This window comes from Coptis chinensis, unplaced genomic scaffold (assembly GCF_015680905.1).
Source record: "Coptis chinensis isolate HL-2020 unplaced genomic scaffold, ASM1568090v1 utg724_pilon_pilon, whole genome shotgun sequence".
Taxonomy (NCBI): Eukaryota; Viridiplantae; Streptophyta; class Magnoliopsida; order Ranunculales; family Ranunculaceae; genus Coptis; species Coptis chinensis.
In genome coordinates, this window is record NW_028238181.1 from 144,724 (window position 1) to 162,149 (window position 17,426).

General features: G+C 35.8%; 2 protein-coding genes across 6 annotated transcripts; both read right to left on the reverse strand.

The window, feature by feature from the left end:
- Window positions 1-2,354: 2,354 nt before the first annotated feature.
- LOC147472839 (protein PAM71, chloroplastic) lies at window positions 2,355-8,162 on the reverse strand. Its single transcript, XM_086588194.1, is given in 13 exon segments — window positions 2,355-2,560; window positions 2,947-2,994; window positions 3,082-3,152; window positions 3,494-3,538; window positions 3,541-3,622; window positions 4,526-4,600; window positions 4,745-4,796; window positions 5,348-5,416; window positions 5,604-5,665; window positions 6,467-6,520; window positions 7,213-7,515; window positions 7,812-7,902; window positions 7,981-8,162. Coding segments are annotated over 11 exon segments (786 nt in total). The 5' UTR covers window positions 7,369-7,515; window positions 7,812-7,902; window positions 7,981-8,162; the 3' UTR covers window positions 2,355-2,488.
- A 3,973-nt stretch (window positions 8,163-12,135) lies between these two features.
- Window positions 12,136-17,342, reverse strand: LOC147472840 (dirigent protein-like). Of its 5 annotated transcripts, none has more exons than XM_086588190.1 (3): window positions 16,881-17,307; window positions 16,293-16,600; window positions 12,136-12,986 (listed from the first exon to the last, which is right to left on the reverse strand). In XM_086588190.1, exon 3 carries the CDS (start codon window positions 12,956-12,958, stop codon window positions 12,389-12,391), a length of 570 nt encoding a protein of 189 aa, XP_086444316.1. In that variant the 5' UTR covers window positions 12,959-12,986; window positions 16,293-16,600; window positions 16,881-17,307; the 3' UTR covers window positions 12,136-12,388. The 5 variants fall into 5 exon arrangements, 3 of the variants coding, with proteins under 3 accessions (XP_086444316.1, XP_086444318.1, XP_086444317.1); XM_086588192.1 differs by lacking the exon at window positions 16,881-17,307 and adding an exon at window positions 16,691-16,778; XR_015210666.1 differs by lacking the exon at window positions 12,136-12,986 and adding an exon at window positions 13,216-13,911 and having other exon boundaries at window positions 16,881-17,342.
- Between the last annotated feature and the right edge of the window lie 84 nt (window positions 17,343-17,426).

The following is a 17,426-nucleotide window of genomic DNA, read 5'->3' on the forward strand; positions in this document are numbered from 1 at the left end:
AGTAAAGTCCGCAGAGAGTTTCACTCTGTATCCTCTATAGTGCAGTGTGCATAGTTTAATTAAATCTAGCATTTGATGAACGATCAACAAAAAGTGCCTAATTAATTTAAATAGTTTAAGTTAATATCGCGTGATGGGTTGGTCCTATACTCCAATGCAATATGCAGCAAAAAAAAAAAAAAAATCACAAGTGGCACTATTTTCAGGTCTCTCATTTCATTGCAGACTTCTATTTGGATTGTGTTTGGTCCATTAAAACCAAAATGGTCGAAAAAAGGACGAAACAAAGATATACAAGGGAGACCTAGTGCGAATGTGCGATGGCAAAGAGGAAGAGAGACAGAGACAGAGACAGAGACAGAGGCACAGGCATGTTAAATCAAATTTGTACCAAGATATAGCGCAATACAATTTTCCCAAATGAAAATATAGAAAGAAAGTATCCTCTTAAGCATATTCCTTAGAAAGTCCTAATTTTCACCAACCCGAAATTTGTCTCCTTGTCCACAGAGGCATACCTTAAGGCTATTAGTATATTTTTACGTGGTGGCGAATAATGTGCGGAGCCATGAGTTGACATCTTGGCTGTGTCGTCAAGTCGTCTACTATGTTAGAATGTATATATGATAGAAAGAATGAAAGATAGAATTAAGGATTTGATTTCCAAAACCGCACATGACAAAGACTGAAGGAATTTGGCCTTTCTGAAACCCTTCTTTCAAATGAATTGAAAGCGCAAAGGTCTGGTATACTTTTGTTTTGTTATTAGAAAGTGGAAATTGTAGATATTAAGTGGCAGCTACTAGGAAAAGACGAAAAGTAGGAAGTGGCGCGTGCATAACGCGTATTTCAGTTAGATTAATATTAGGCTAAATTTATTCAATTTTGAATTTTATGCACACCCAGCAAATGGAAATTAAGAACATTGCCAGGAGGCAGGAGCCATGGTTCAAATTTTCAGATACATAGGAGTATAGGAGGACACGACAGTATTCAATCTATGGACCACTTCTGAACAGCACCACCAGTGACTTTACACACTTGAGTATAAACGTGGTAGTGGACTGACCGAGTTGCTTTTCCTACGAATATGCTCGCTTAATTCGGTTCTCTCTTAACACGCATGTGCCTGTCGTTCACGCTACATACTACCCACATGCACACTCACTCTCAGTCTTACTCGATTGAGGTTTCATCGTACAGTGGGATTTTTTGTTTCCAGCCTTATGATAATTAACTATCATCTTTAACTGATCATCAGTTATAATGACTTGTTATAATTATGGACTTATTAGGCAGTTAGGCTCTTAGCTGATCTTCTTTGTCAAAGAAGAAGAGACAAGTTGAAAAAAAGGACAAACAATAATGTATGAGACTAAAGTGGAGAAGTGGGTTCCACATACGGCACATAAACATCTTTGGCTGCGACTTTGCATTCACAAAGATAGCTAACTGATGATCTTGGAAGCTCCACGTAAACAACTTTGCAGCGTTTCGACTAGCTTGTTGATTGCTTGCTTTTTGTATGCTTGGAGAAGGTCAAATGAGACCGCGTGGATTAGAAGCCGATTGCTCTATCTACCTAGTATTTTGAGACTGAAGCATGTTCTGCTAGTATGACATCGAAAAAAAAATTAGTGTTTTAAACTTTTAAGGCAACTCAATTTTTAATCCAAGTTTAAGAATTAAGAAACTTGTCAAATATATCAGGTCTAGTTGCTTACATGCAGTCATGCACACAGCGCAAAAAGAATAAAATATTGATACTGAAGCTGGTTCTGCTAGTGTGACATTGAAAAAAAAATAGTGTTTTAATTTAAACTTTTAATCCAAGTTTAAGAATTAAGAAACAGGTCAAATATATCAGGTCTAGTTGCTACATGCACAAAGCACATTGATACTACTTAACGAAAATACAAGAAGAACATCATACTTAATAGTTTGTTTCACTCACTTTCTAGACAATTACATTAGGGTTAACTAGTATTACCCCCCACTAGATGAGCCAATTAGGATTTTCCCTCTACTAGATGAGGAAATTAGAGTCTAATACGTTGAAGCAAAATGCACTTGGGCAATCCAAAATAATCTGGTGAATAATGTATACAATACCTTGGGATTTTGAATGATATTGGGAATAACCATATACTCACTGATTGTGATAATCCATTGGTTAGATTCCTCACCTTGGGCTCTATCTCGTAGAATTGCAATCTTAGGTCTTAAAATAATAGCAATCATATAATCATTATAATGACATATGGACAGCTATAGACATTCTAATCAATAATTCAATATGAATCAGAAGAGATATCACCATTGTTAAAAAGAAAAACAAGAATATGAGATGAGACTGAATACAAGAGGTAATCTTAGCTTTTTCTTAATACCAAAATAATGCAATAAAGAATGTACATTTTGCCCTAATGATTTTACAAATTTAAAGCTACGCTGCTTGTCATAATATATCAAAATTTGACAAGTGCTTTTAAGTGACTATCTCAATCAGTGTTACTGCGGCAAAGACGAGAAAAAGAGTGCCTCCAACATACGCAACAACCTACATAGGGAAGAAAAAGTTTCAGTAGAAACAATTTAGTAGTGCAACAAAGAAATCACCCATTCAGAGAAGTTTCCTCATTCTAATTAATGCTAATCAGCATCAGTTTCCATCTCTTATAATGTATGAAATATTTGAGTGCATGTGTTTTTTAAATCACTAGATATCATACAGTGGAACCTACTGACTGGTTGGTGATGGGTTCAAGATCCCTTTGATCAGTGCAAAATGCACAAAAGAGGCATAGTAAGTTTCTCAGTCGGCATTCCAGTGATCTTGATTAAGTTTGTACCAAAATCAAAATGAAAGAAGGAAAGCGGAAACAAGGTAGTGGCAAAAAAATACGGCTCATTTGAATGATCTGCTTGAATCACGTCAGAGCTCACCTTTTCTGACAAGAATGTGCCTAACAGAGAACCACCCAAAACTGCAATCTGCAGAAAGTAAACCATTGACTGATGTGCAAGGAAAACAAATGTAGTTGCTCAATCTAAAGGTAAAAATAAAGGTTTCTGGGTTACCAATGTTGCAGCAGCATGACCAGCCAGTGCACCTCCAATTACTCCAAGAGGTGAAGAAGCTGCAGCAAGTGCTGCAAAAGAGAGCATTCAATGTATAAGAGTTGGAAGGAAAGGATCGGAATATTAGGGTCAAGATGGGAAGTTATGGCACATTCCAAAATGCAATGAATGAATTGCAGTCCGCCATTATAGGGATCCCAACTTGAAAATCTCTAGACCAGAGAATATCAGATTCTAATCATCTGCGCGGTGAATATAAATGTTGACAGAAGTGAGTAAATTCTCGTGAATTAATTATCTAGGCAGATGATGAGGCTAGCTCCCCATGGTGGGATCTCAAATGGCTGAGTTTACTTTTCTTCTTGTCTAACCAAGTATCATCCATTGAGCATATTAACGTATTTGCACTCACCTATTGTGGAGAAGAAAGATTTATCACCCCATTCAGCAACAAAACCACAAGAAAAGTGCTAAACACAGTGTTAGCAGCAGCAAGTAAACCAGCACCGTTTCCTGAAAACTCAGAAACTGCTAATTCTGCCTGGTTGAAATATGAATACATTTTTAGCCAGAAAACAAAAGGACACATAAATGAGAAAACACAAGTCAATTCTACTACTTATAAACTTAAAGAATGACAAAATAGTAACCACTGGCACAGTTGATATTAGGCTTGCAATAGTTGACATCTTGGTGTTATGGCAGTGGCATTAGAAAAGGAAAAACCATAGAGAAAAAAACAAAGACGTGCCAAGTACGTATTGTTTTCTCAACAGTAGTGTATTGTTGAGCAGTAAAACAATAAGATGTTGTAACACAGAGAGGCATACCTTTTAAAGAAATTGAAGCAAAAAGAATATATTATCAAAAAAAGAAGAAAGATATCAACAAAATGTTTCTATAGGCATGTGCTCTCTCTGTCTATGCTAAAAATCCTACAATAGTCCTTTGATCTCTTTATTGTACAAGTATGATGTCTTTGTGGTTGTTTTACTCCAAGATTCAAACGCAAGGATTTGGAATGTTGCACTATATAACTAGTGGGTGGTTTCATTTTTCTTTAATCCCACCGCCTTGTGTATCAGTGAATTTGAATTACTGGGCAATCTATCTATTTTCAAAGAATGCTCAAAAGGCTCATGCCGTCTATTGTAACTACACTATATTCCAAGGCATAACAGAAATATAACTACACTATTGTAACAATGCCGTCTATTTGGCTAGTGAAATGCCTTGTCTCATGCTTCCATAACAGAAATATAATACCAAAACTAAGAAATGTTTGTTTAAGGCTAAGAATATTCTACTAAAAATACAAATAAGGAAAGTCCCGCTAAAAAGGAAAAATCAAGTCACTTCAAAGTAAATTCAAGACAATTCTGACAGAAATTAGCTAACTAATATTTGTTCAATAAGTTCACGCTTAAAATTTATGTTTATTTACCTCCTTTTGTTCTTCTTCTGCTTTCAGACCATCACCTGAGGCAGCTTCAATCAAAGTGGAAACTCCAAAATAAATCTGTAATTACAGAAATTAGAAAATGCTTGTATAAGATAACATTAGGTGCTTCTAGAATGGTTGTGCGACGTGTCTCATTTTATGCCTCTACAAGCTCAACTAGTTCTTTCATAGAATACAATTAAGTGGATGAAAAAAATATACCAAAAGACAAACTGCTGCAATATCATCAACGGGCAAATCTGATTCACCAAATCTGCAAAATCAAAGATCGTTGTAGAACTTTGTGTGATTAGCAATGAGCAGATATGCACAACAGAATGTAAGAAGGTCATTTCGATATTCATATACCAAAGAGTAAACTAAAGAAGCCTACTGTACACCATAAGAAGTTAAGAACTGTCATTCAACAGAATACCCTTACAAATTGGTTGACGGGATTGATAACATGGTTGATCATCACCATTGTTGATAAGACAGCTCTTATGGTAATACCGTTACAAGTTGTGGCAAGACTTACAGTCTTTTGTTTTGCTCGGTGCATTCCTTTTGGCGACAACAACGCAAGATTGATAGTTATGAACAGATTCATATCACTTCCATCACCAATGATTGACAAGATTGGTTGTCATCCAACTAAATATCTAATCTCTGATCTTCATATAGTATTAAGCATATTTCTTTGTAAGCAGAAAAGTAAATGAATTAGATGACGTGTCTCAAGAATTTTGACAGTGCACACTGCATAAAATGGTAGATTCTTTTGACCGTCCTATACAAGATAAATGAAGACCCCAAGGCACGTACCTGAATGGAAGGATATCGTCAACATAATGAAAAGTACGCCCCAGGACCACAGAGATAATAGTCATTGCTCTGCACACAAAATACACAAAACAAAGGCGACCCTTACGAAAAGAGCTTTGTAGAAGATCCAGGTAGTACTCACAAATGTCATGAAACTATGTTACAAAGAGAATAACAAATGTCAACGCCTATAACCATTGCATCAACAGATAGTTCTAAGGATATCACCATTTGAATATGGCACAGAAAAACTTACGCAAGTGCACTAAAAGTCCCAATGAAAATAACTGTCCCAGAGTTCCTAGCTGCTAGAAGAGCCTGCACAAGCCACCAGGTATATTAGTCAGATGAAAACCTGATTTTATGATTTGCTAACCATGTAAGATGCCTGGAAATATGTACAAAAAGAAATAAAAATGGACACAACTCTTCTTCTGCAAAATCCTAAACATGGACATATCGAAGTAACATGAAGGTTAAAAATTTAACTTTTAGGAAATTATTTGTTTTGCATTGAAAATTTTATGTTAGGAATTTTCCATTTCATTGTCGAAATTCCAGTTCCATACTGGGTTTTCAAACGTTCATGTTCTACAGTTAATATGAGAAAGCTAGGGAACCATTTTCTCAAAATAATCCCTTAAGAGTTAAGATCAAGCTTTCTAGAAGACCGGGATGTGGTGAGATCTCTGTTCTTGAAGGACATGAGACTCTCCATCCCTCCACACACTACCAAAGTCATAACAGTTTCCATAAGTACTGAGCTACTAGTTAAGGTTGGAAAGAAAAAATAAAATAAAAAACAGTTAAAGTAGAAGCTTGAAGAGAATGCCCAAAGCTGAGAAAAACAAGTCACAGAGGAAGATTCTAGTTAAAATGTTAGTCCTCATAGCCTGCTATGTCCCGTTGCTAGTGCCTATCCTTGGAAAGAAGTTGTCACAATAAAGTTGAAAGTAGTATAGCTTGTATTGTACAAATACTTACAAAATCTCACCTTGCTATAAATGCATGCAGAAATATACACGGTGATAGGTAATAATAGGTTATGGTCCTGTGAAAGCGCACATTTAACTTAAAAATTGTCTATGCCTTATCAACTATCAATAGCTGTGTCCTTACCGCAATAAAAAAGGTCTTGTCCCCTAGTTCAGAAAAAAATATCAGCAAGAAAGCCTGCAATAAATCCCAATGGTGTCGTTAGTCTGAATTCAGTGAATAATCTAAACGGTAATAGCAATCTAGGTGCAACACATCAAGCTCTTATGTTTTTTATTCCTTCTTTCTGGAACTTATCAGGCAGTCTATGCAAAACACTCCCTAAAGAACTAATATACACATACCACCCTTTAAACTCCCGAACCACTTTCCCAGTATACATGCTTTTCAAAAGGATAACCAAGAAACTTTAACAAATAAATCACTCTATCATTAAAGCCCGAACAATTGAGGGAATTAAGTTCATCTTCCCAAGCTATGTTATGGAATCTTGTTATATCCAGGTAGGTATAGGGCAGCCTAAGGTATAAAAGGTTAAATCGATAAAAAGAAGAGGACAAACAAAATTACCCTGCCAAAAACAAAAGCTAAGTAGATTTCCGTATTTTCTGTCACAGTCCATTTATAACTTGTGCTATTTAAGAAACATAGTACAAAAACAAATCAAGTAACAAGGCTAGATATCTCATCACCAGAAAATACATGGTAGGAACTAAAACAAAGCACAATCAAGTTTAAACACGACATGCAACACCAAGTTTAAAAACACTACATGCAATATCAAGTTTAAAGCTATATAGAATGATTCAGACTTTACTTACATCAACTACACTACAAGCGCTAATAAGTTACAGGGAGGTTTTCCTAACTGAAGCAAAACCTGTGCTAATATCCCCGAGATCCCCGAAGTAAGGAAGGGAAGGCAACCCCGAAGTAAACTCTAACCCCGCCATTGCCTGGTGAGAGTCTAGAAGTGTGAACAGGCCAATGAGCATTGGAAACTTCAGCAGAGTATGTGATGACATCAAAGAGGTCACAGCATCTTGAAGACAGAAAGCAGTGCTTGGGGTGAGCTGTTCATGACTTTTTTCCACATCACTGGAACTATTCAGACCATAGGTAGCTCCCAAAGTGGTTTGGTAACGCTCACCATCAAAAAGACTGAGCTCTGGCTATTAATGTAGAGGGAGAAAAAAATTGAATCAAAGTCAATGAGAAAAAATGCTCCATTAAAACATTAGGTCAATTTGTCATAGTATTGAAAGTTTGTACAGTGGAAAAATATTTGTCCATTTTTCTTAAATGTGTCAATAAACCCATAGGTAGAACTCACTTGGAAAACCGGCTGAGAGCGCCCCAAGAGCTTATCTACTAGCACATTCCCAAGTATCCAAGCAATGTGGGACTATTATTCCTAACAATGTTTGATAACTTAATAGCACAAAGATTTACGATAGAAAAGCCTTACAACATCATGCGCATTTGTGGTTGATGCTTGAGGAGATAACCCATTCCACTCTTCATCTACATTTGAATCTTGAAAATATTGCCTTGAATGCCTGCTCAACAGTTTATCAATCATTATTTTCATATTTACAAAATTTTCAGAAAAGACCACAAATGAGAAAAGCAGAGACCTTGAATAAGCGGAACTCAACGTTGTATTCACATGTTTGTGTTTCTGGTTCTGGTTCAATGAGTGAGAAGTTAAACATATATAAGAAGAAGAGTTGAAAGATTTTAAAGAATTTTACGAAACGAATGAAACTTTGCAGTAAAGACACTCTCAGAGAGCGTTAGAGTTGTCATGTTTCTCAACTCTCAAAATCTGTCTGAGTCTATGCGTTGTTATGTGTTCTTGTTGTGCACCTCACATTCAGAAAAGTTCCCGCTTTAAAAAGATAACGTTACTATGAAGATAGAAACTGATCAGTCGTTTAGATCGTTGTTCCTCTTTCTGGGCCTCCAAGTAGCCAGGCCCACGAAGCCCATAATCCTCTTTGCCTTGGCACCATAGTCACAAAAATCTCCGCTTTTTTCAAAAAAACATAAAAATTCTCCAAATTTATAGATTGCCGAATTTCAAAACGAATAAACAAAAAAAAAAGGGTAAAAATCTCTTTATTTGTTAGAATTAAATAGAGTTAAAGAGAACACCACACTAACTTAAATAGATGGAATCATAGAGAGAATGAGAGAGAAATCTTATTGATTAAAGTGAGTATGAATGGGAGGAGGTTACCTTTAATATCCGAACCCGAACCTGAACCCAATTAAAACCGAAATTTAATATCCGAATCCGAACCGAATCTGACTTACCCGATCGGATAACACTAAAAATTCAAAAATAGCCCAAAAAATATATCCGAACCCGAATCCGAATTCGGGTAAAAATTCAAAAAGCCAAAAAATATATCCGAACCGAATCCGAATCCGACACGAATAAGTGAACGGATAAAAAAATCGACCCGAACCCGAACTATTCAGATTCGGGTTGGGTCGGATTCAGGTCAAACCCGACCCAATTCCCTGCCCTAGTGTTCAGTGTGCAAAAGATGGAAGTCTATGGCATCCTCCTCTTCTTTTCGACTTGCCTGCTCTCAAGTTCCTTCCATATTGAAGTTTGTATTCTATTAAAATTCCAAGGCCATATTAAACTTCCACGGATTTAAATGACGTGGGGTTGATTCTGGGGTTCGAGATTGTCGAAAAGGGTTATCAAGAAAGTCATCATGTTGCAAGAGAGACTAGATAATGTTCATGATCAAACTGAGACTAATTGCGAAACCCAAGAGAACTGGGAGATTGTCGATCAAGAGATGCAAGAGAATAATTATGAATGCAACTGTGAAAGCTTTGGGCGAATTTCAATAGAATATGATTATTGTTCTGCTGCTAATCAATTTAAACTTTTCATTCTGTTTTTTTCCTTCTAAAATTTTGATGTTTTTAGAATATAATGACTCTTAGATTATTATGGAAGATTCAACCAGTTCAGCACCATTGTGTTCTTCTTTTTTGGTACCATTGTCTTCAATCAGATAACATAGATCTTTTGCAGCCCACTTTATGTGTTTTTTCGATTTTTTTTTAGTTTTTTTTTTTGGCTAATTGAGTTATTTGTGAGGTCTCCGTTAGACAAATTAGACAGAATGAGATGGAAAATAGACGAAGGTACTAAATTGCACCAAATTAAGAGTTCGTGGTACTAATAGGCGAGAAACAAAGTACATGTACCATTTAGAAAAAACAATGAAAGTACATGGTACTAAATAGTCATAAACTCTATTTTTCCCTTAATGCATGTAATTGGAACCGAAAAATGGGATTCTGACATGTTGACACTTCCCATTAGTACCAAGCCACCTCCCAACTATATGCCTCAAAGTTTTGAAACTTCAAAGAAAAAACCCCCTTACTCTTCTTTATTGTTTTTTCAGGTTAACCATTTGTCAGCCCAAACCATTTAACTCCAAGCAGGTAAACTATTTCATTTTGTTTTTGTTTATTTATTTATTCCAATGGTGTCATAAAACCACCCAGGTAATATTTGTCTCCGATTGCAATTTTTTGCACATGCAATGTTTTGTAAAGCTCAAATATGTGCAAGTCATCTAATGAATGTGCAGTAAGAGGGTTTCAACCACCATAAAGTGAAATTTCTTAAAAACATACAAACACCAAGCTTGACAGCCAAACTAATAACATGAGAGCCAAGACATGAGTCCCACACTTGCTTGCTAAAATTATTTTTTTCCACTTAACGAAGCTTTCTTTCCCATTGGCATTGTTAATAGACCAAGGAAATAAAGGTGGTTAAATTGAAAGGTATTATAAATCTCCATTTCTCATGAAGTTAGCCCTAAGTATTGTGAGTTGTTGCTTATTATTATTTTTTTCTTGATGTTGAGTTAATGCATGACTCAATAATTTTTTTGGTATATATATGATGAATATAGATGACATCCGTAAAAGCATTAACTTCAATGATGACTATGGTCTGGACCAATTGTCAATTCGAGATATTGATTTGTATTGTGTATTCTACTTTATGAAGTGTTACTGTCTTTACTACTATTTATAAGCATGTCCTGTTTATTATTACGTCACTTCCTTTCTTGCCCATTGAGGCCAGTGAAATATACGAGCTTGAAGTAAATGATTGGCTCCTTAGATAAATGTAGATTGTTACCAAGTGTATTGTGGTGGTAGAGAGTGGATGAAGTAGTAAGAGTAAGAGCTTTAAGAGTTCATTGGTGCTTGAGATGAAAGAAAGGTTGTGTGTATTGGTTGGCTCTGCCTCACGGTTTTATGAAATTCTAAAAAGTACCAAGTCTTTCTCTATTCGGTACTTTGTGGTTCCAATATTTGTGTTGTCATAGTTTTCTACTTAGACAATTTACTTTGGTTTAGTTTATCCACATTACACTTTGTTACTAGATTTCTACTGGAAAGAAGTTTGGTTTATGTATACCAAAAATCATCAATAAACCAATTGTTGAAGTAATTAAGAAAAGGGTTCCTTCTTATATAGTTTGGAGGTTTTGAGTGTTGTATAATTGATTTCTAATAAATAGTTCTTTTTGTTATAGGCACTTGAGTGACAGATTTTATGTCAATGCACACATCTTGCCAATTCTGCCAACGATGATAACCTGATTTTTGGGTCATATATTGAGACAATAATTATATTTAATTTTGTTATAATAGATATTATGAACCATAGAAGATGCTCCTGTTGAATGTAATTTTTTTCTTTTATTTTCTTTCCCAAATATTTAGCTCTTACATTTTCTAAAGGTGTTGTATGTGTCGAAGGTACAATGTTTATATTGTATATGGGAAAATAAATTTGTCAGATGTGGTGCTATGGTGCTCATGTTTTAATCAAAATGTTAACTCTATTTTTCCAAGTTTTGTCTAAATGTCAAAATAATAATAATAAAAAAAAAAATGAAAACTCTTATGAATTTTACCTTTATATCATTAAAGTTACCCATAGTGACTCGAGTTACACCACGGATTAGTTAAGGACTCGAGGGTATCATAATGACACGACCGCGTTCAATTTAAATGTCAGAAAACATGGGTAACTCTGTTGTAAAAGTTAGTGTAGATTGTAAAATACTACATTTACGTGTGTTCATTTCATAATGACTCGAGTGGCGTAGCCACGGGTTAAATTCTAGTTTGATATATGCTCGAAGTAACTTTGACATAATACATAATCACGCTCTGCATACTATTTTATGTTTTAATTATTTATGGTTTTTCTGGTTTTTTCCGATTTTTTTAACGAATTTTTGTACTCTGCCAAATTGATGTCAAATTCCGAATTTGTGACTATGCTTGGCACCCACGCACTTAAGGTTTATGATTGTACACATTTTTTTTAAGGTTTGGATGTAATGATTAGTAGCAAATATTTTTGAGTAGTTAATTCAAATGGAAGAAAAATATGAAATAGAGAATACTGTAATGCAATGCTGAAGGAATAAAAATGATCACACTTTCTAGTTATGGTGGAACAAAGAATGGTCGGATGAACTGCTTAATGTATATAGTGCTCTGGATTTTTCGTTTTTACTAAGCCCAAATTAATCACTGGAGAAAAGTTCGATCGGCATTGGAAATGCATAGGTTTATGTTGCAACACAGTGTAGCATTGTTGACTTATAGGTGTGAAACTGTGAATTGAAAAGTGATTCTGGTTAAGATTGAAAAAAGTATCGTCATTGTGAATATGAAGGTGTGCGTATGTAAGAACGAAAAAAGAAAATAATGAAAATAGATTTAAGCAATACACACAACCAGAGTACTAGCACTTATTTTATCGCTTTTAATATGTTGCATTCTCAACATGTAGAATAGCAAAGTAGACATCCAAAGCATCAGAAACTCGCAATACCATAAATACTACTGCATACAGACCTTACATTAGTTACATACCACCTTGCACGCAAAACTGAAAGAAAAACGCGACAACAAAATTTAAGGAAAAAAACTAGTCTTTGATAAACCAGTTCATGATCGAGTTTTATCTATTTACCAACATTCATACAGCTTAATATCGACTTGAAGTCTAAAATAAACCTCTCCTTCAAATGCATCAGTCATCAAAGTTGCTATTCCCCTACTCATAAAGAAGTCGCCTGTGCCACCAATAACAGAAATGTCCCTTGTTTTGTTCATCAAAGGATCTGCTCCAGCAAAGTTTATAGTTCCCTTGTAGTCCTTACTGTCAAGAACGAAAGAGAAAGCAATCCAAGCAGTAAAAATTTCTTTCTTGTCGTAGAGGTAGAAGCCCTGTGCACGACCGACTGGGCTAGCATGAAGATTGTTGTCTAGAGTAATTGGGTCGTCGAAAACAACCAAATCACCAAAATGTTTTTGTCCTGCTAAGATGATCTTGTCTGCCCAACTGGGTGCACCTATAATAGCTGAAGTTGCATTTTCTGCATTTTTTCCATTGTAAATTATGTCATGGAAATACAACACCAACCTCTTACATGGCTGACGCGGATGCTGCTTCCGCTTCTGTCCAAGGAAGGCAGAGGCCTCAGATAGGCAGAGAAAGAGGAGAACAATGCAAACCAAAGTACTTCTACTTGCCATTCTTCTTGTTTGTAGTTTCTTAATCGATCTTCATGTCACATTATATACAAGGTTTTCAGTATGATGTAATTGACTGAAACTGTTTTAAATGTTTGCTTACAAGACATCTAATGAAAAAAGAAAGCATATATTAATATTAATATGAACCTCCCCATGCTTGCTTCCTTAATAATTATGAAAACATCATTTCACCACTAAGAGTGGGGACCGGGGACCGTACAGTTCCAAAGAGTGTATCTTAAGATTTGGGCATTTGGCTCTTCATTCACATGCCAATGTATACAAACATTAGTGGAATTTACAGAACAACTTTCACAAAGAAAACTTGGACAACACGATTTTGACTCTTTTTGTTGGATGTGGTGAGCTCACCAACAAACGTCACCAATATTGCAATTGCTGAGCAGGTGCATTGCATATTTGCATGTCGTTATTGGTACGAATTGGTCTTGAAGAGAAGTTAATAAGACCATCATATGGAATACCAGAACTGTTTTATATATCGTGTTCAGTCTATCCAGTAAGTTCTCAGTAGAATTAAGGAATTCTGCGTTCTGAATATATCGTTTTTGCTTACAGCACAACAGTTTAAATAGAAAAGATTAGTGGACACGGCGGATACTAGATCTTCACCCTTCCACTTATAAACCTCATCATGCCTGCTTTTGTCTATTTAATTAGGTAAAAATGGGATTCTTTCACGATGATGGAGTCGAATTTTCGTGGAGTCTAAAGTGGGTTGTTCAAGTAAGAAAGGTAATATTTTAGGACATGTGCGCATGCTTGCCAACACACACATCATGATGGTGATGGATGAAGAGTATATTCAGTTCTGCACTGTGCTTGTGCTTGTGCTGATGGGCTTAGTGACTAAGTCCAATTTTTGTTCGAATATGCTACCGCCAACCATTTAGCAGAGTCACATATCAGCCTTGCAATTTTCACACTCCAATCTGTATGGAGCCATGAAATGATAATCCAAAAATAGGAAACGTACGCTTATCAGATTAATGTGAGGAACAATCCAAGAATAATCATGCATTGAAGGTGTCAGAAAGAAACAAAGGGCCAGCCCAGTGCACAAATGGCTTCCCAGGTCACACTGGAGCAACGTACCATTCGGTTGCGCAAGGCACCAAGGCCCACCCTCAGTCTAAATGAAACAGCATCACAGATATCAAAGACAGAGGGAGGTCATCTAACGAACTATCAGGCCAAAAGAAGGGATCAAGGAGAATAAGTGGAGAAAAGGCTTGTTCATCGTGGCTAATTGCATTGCTAAGGAAAATAGTGCTCATGCAGCATCTCAATAATCTATAGTAAAATGGCGTTATGATCAGGCTGAAGCAACAGAGCAAGACTACGTTGTCTGCCAGTGTAAAACTGCTAAGAATTTGTGAGGATATATGCTAGGGAAAATTACATTCCTGAAAAACAAGCAATGCTTCACAACATACACAGAGATTCATCAAAATCACAATTCTAGAAATATATAAGATCTTAAATTTCTTTTACCTAAAAATAATAAAGTAAAATACAATCCATATTGTGAGATTACAATGTAAACAAACTGAAACAGGGAAACAATGCAAAATAATTAAAGCAGCATCCATCTCAAAACTTAATCATCTAGGTAAAACAGATAGTAGTCAGTTTCCCCATCATGGTATCGGAGTAAACCAAAATGAAGGCGCTGCACTAGTTTAGAATCAATTGGCGAGATCTCTTAGATGCTTTCATCTTCTAAGTTTTTTCTCGCTAACAAAAAAAATGACTATATAATGGCAGCAGATAGCAGTAGAACATTTTATGATATGGCGAAGAAGGTGAAAGAAAGGAGCTATTATAACCCACGAGTCAGAATGATGACCACGGTGATGGTAATTCTGGAGACAGTTTTGCAGATAACAACGTCCATGATCACAGACTCACAGTAATGAGAACAAGTATGATGGGTATAAAAGATAACTTAAGGAAGACCATGTCCATGATCACTATGATGACGAGGATGTTAAAAAAATGATAGACAGCTTTCAAGACAAGAAGAATCAGATATGGTGATGCTAATGGTAGCACCAAAGATTGGGCATAGTGCTGGTCAAGATCAAACTATGGTAAGGGTGAGGAGCCTGAAGACGACTGCTGATGGTCACACTGATAAAAACATTTATAATCCAATAGTTGAATACAAAACCGGGCTACTAGTGTTTGAATTTTAGCTATAAGCATAGTTACTGAATTACCAGATCACCTAAGAGAGAAATGGTTTGGAACCACACTCAAATAAAAGATAAATGTTTTTCGGGAATGTTGTGAAGCATTGCTTGTGTATGTTGTCAAGACCTGAATTTCTGATTCTCCACTAAAAATCAATATAAGTTAGAATTTATATGTGATCAATTGAACAACAACATCAGCATGACCTATTAATTCTTCGGGACCTTGATTTTATAATAGTAGGGAAATTTTCATTAGATCAGATTATGAACAAGTTTTATGGTATAACTTATACCGTATAAGCACTCCTCCATTAATCAATAGACCTGACATACACCCCTCCATTATTCTCAAATCACAACGCAAAGCACCCCTCACCCATTGTTTCAATTAAATCGTTTTCTACTGAATTTGTTTTTTAAAACACGAATGAATTTAAATCGTTTCAAAGTATTCACGCTCTCCTCGACTCCTCGCGGTATCTCTCCTCTTTACAATCATCGAACCATCTACCACCGCCGAAGACTTATGTTTTTGTTGGTGTTCACGGCAACTGCTTGCCACAGGAACATATATGTCGCGGAAATATATAGTCGTGAATATATGAGGGGAAGGGAGTTCCCCACGGCAGCAAATCTTTGTAGCTTATTGGTTTCCACGACACATACCTACCGCGGAACAGTTCTCACTGTGGGGAAGATACCACAGTGATTAAGCAGAAAAAGATGATTTCATCTACAGTTCGTTCCCGCACCTTCCTGCCACAAGGTTGCCAATGCTACTAAAAAAATTATTACCATCACTAGGAAATATCATTCTCCCATCTAAATCTAAAAGATGTGCACTTGGGTTTCAATGTTCAATACTGAACTCGAATTGGGTTTCAAGGTACTCTAGCGATTTTTATTTAATTACACTTCGTAAAAGTGAATGTTGGGTATATTGATGATGAGAACATGGGATAAAAACTATGAACATCATGACAAATTGAAAAACAAAAGCAGAGATAAAAATAAAAATCAATTTCAGATGCAAGTAACTACAATATTTGGGAATAACAAAAAACTACAAAAAGAAAAGAAGAAGCCCATAAAAACATGAGGGTATTAGAGCATACCAATACTGACGTTCATCTTCATCAAGTTTAATCCTTCTGATGTTCACTTCCAAGACGCCAAGCCCTAAAAGTTAAAGACATAGCTATTTGAAACATAAGTAGCAAAGAGAGAACGGGAATTAACTTTTGTGGGTTTTACAAGATAAATGAAAATCATAATTTGCAAATCTGCAATTCTAAAGAACCAACCATTTGCTGTCTTAATTCTAAACAAATTCTTAATTTGTTTTTTTCTTCTTCTTAACATTACCGAAGAATGGGTGCAGTAGTCAATCAATAGTAACAAAGATTTTCATCTTCAAAGTATCCTGCAGTCAAAAATTCTAGAAATCAGTTCAACTGGAAAAAAACAAAACAATAAAATTAAAAAATTCAATCAATTGAAACCAAAACAAGACCTGAATTTCAGATTCTCCACTAAAAATCAATATAAGTTCGAATTTATATGTGGATCAATTGAACAACAAAATCAGCATGACCTATTAATTCTTCCATACCTTGATTTTATAATAGTAGGGAAAATTTCATTAGATCAGATTATGAACAAGTTTAAAAGGAAAATGGAAAAGAATAAAAGCCTTAACTAACCTAATGCTTTTTAAAGAGATGTTCAGGACATGGATAAGTCCACTGAAAGTGAATCCCACCCTCTCTGCTTCCATTAATTTGTTTGAGAGAAGGTGGGGATGATTGATGTTCTCGGTTGAACAGAGGGAGCCTTTTCAATTCAGGACAACAGTGTACTTGAACTGTTTGAAGAGAGTCACAAACCATCACGCCCTTCCAAATGCTCTTCAGTTTGGTAGACTGGCTAAGAACAATGTCTTCAACCTTGGGAGTGCGACAGTATAATCAATTCCAGTACCACTGTCTTCAACAATTAGCTCCTCCATTTTCGCGTACAATACCCCACGCTGATTGTTTCAAAGTTAAGAAGTTGTTGAAGCAACCTAGACGACAATAAAATTTTGATATTACGACAAAATCTAATCTCTAACCTCTTCATACAAGGAAAAGCTCCGCTTTGGGACCTTCTCATATATCTTGCTTAGACTCGACACAACCCGACACGCATGCTCTCAATCCGTTGTAGGAAGATGCCCTCTTCGCCTTGGGTACTATGAATTGGATTGA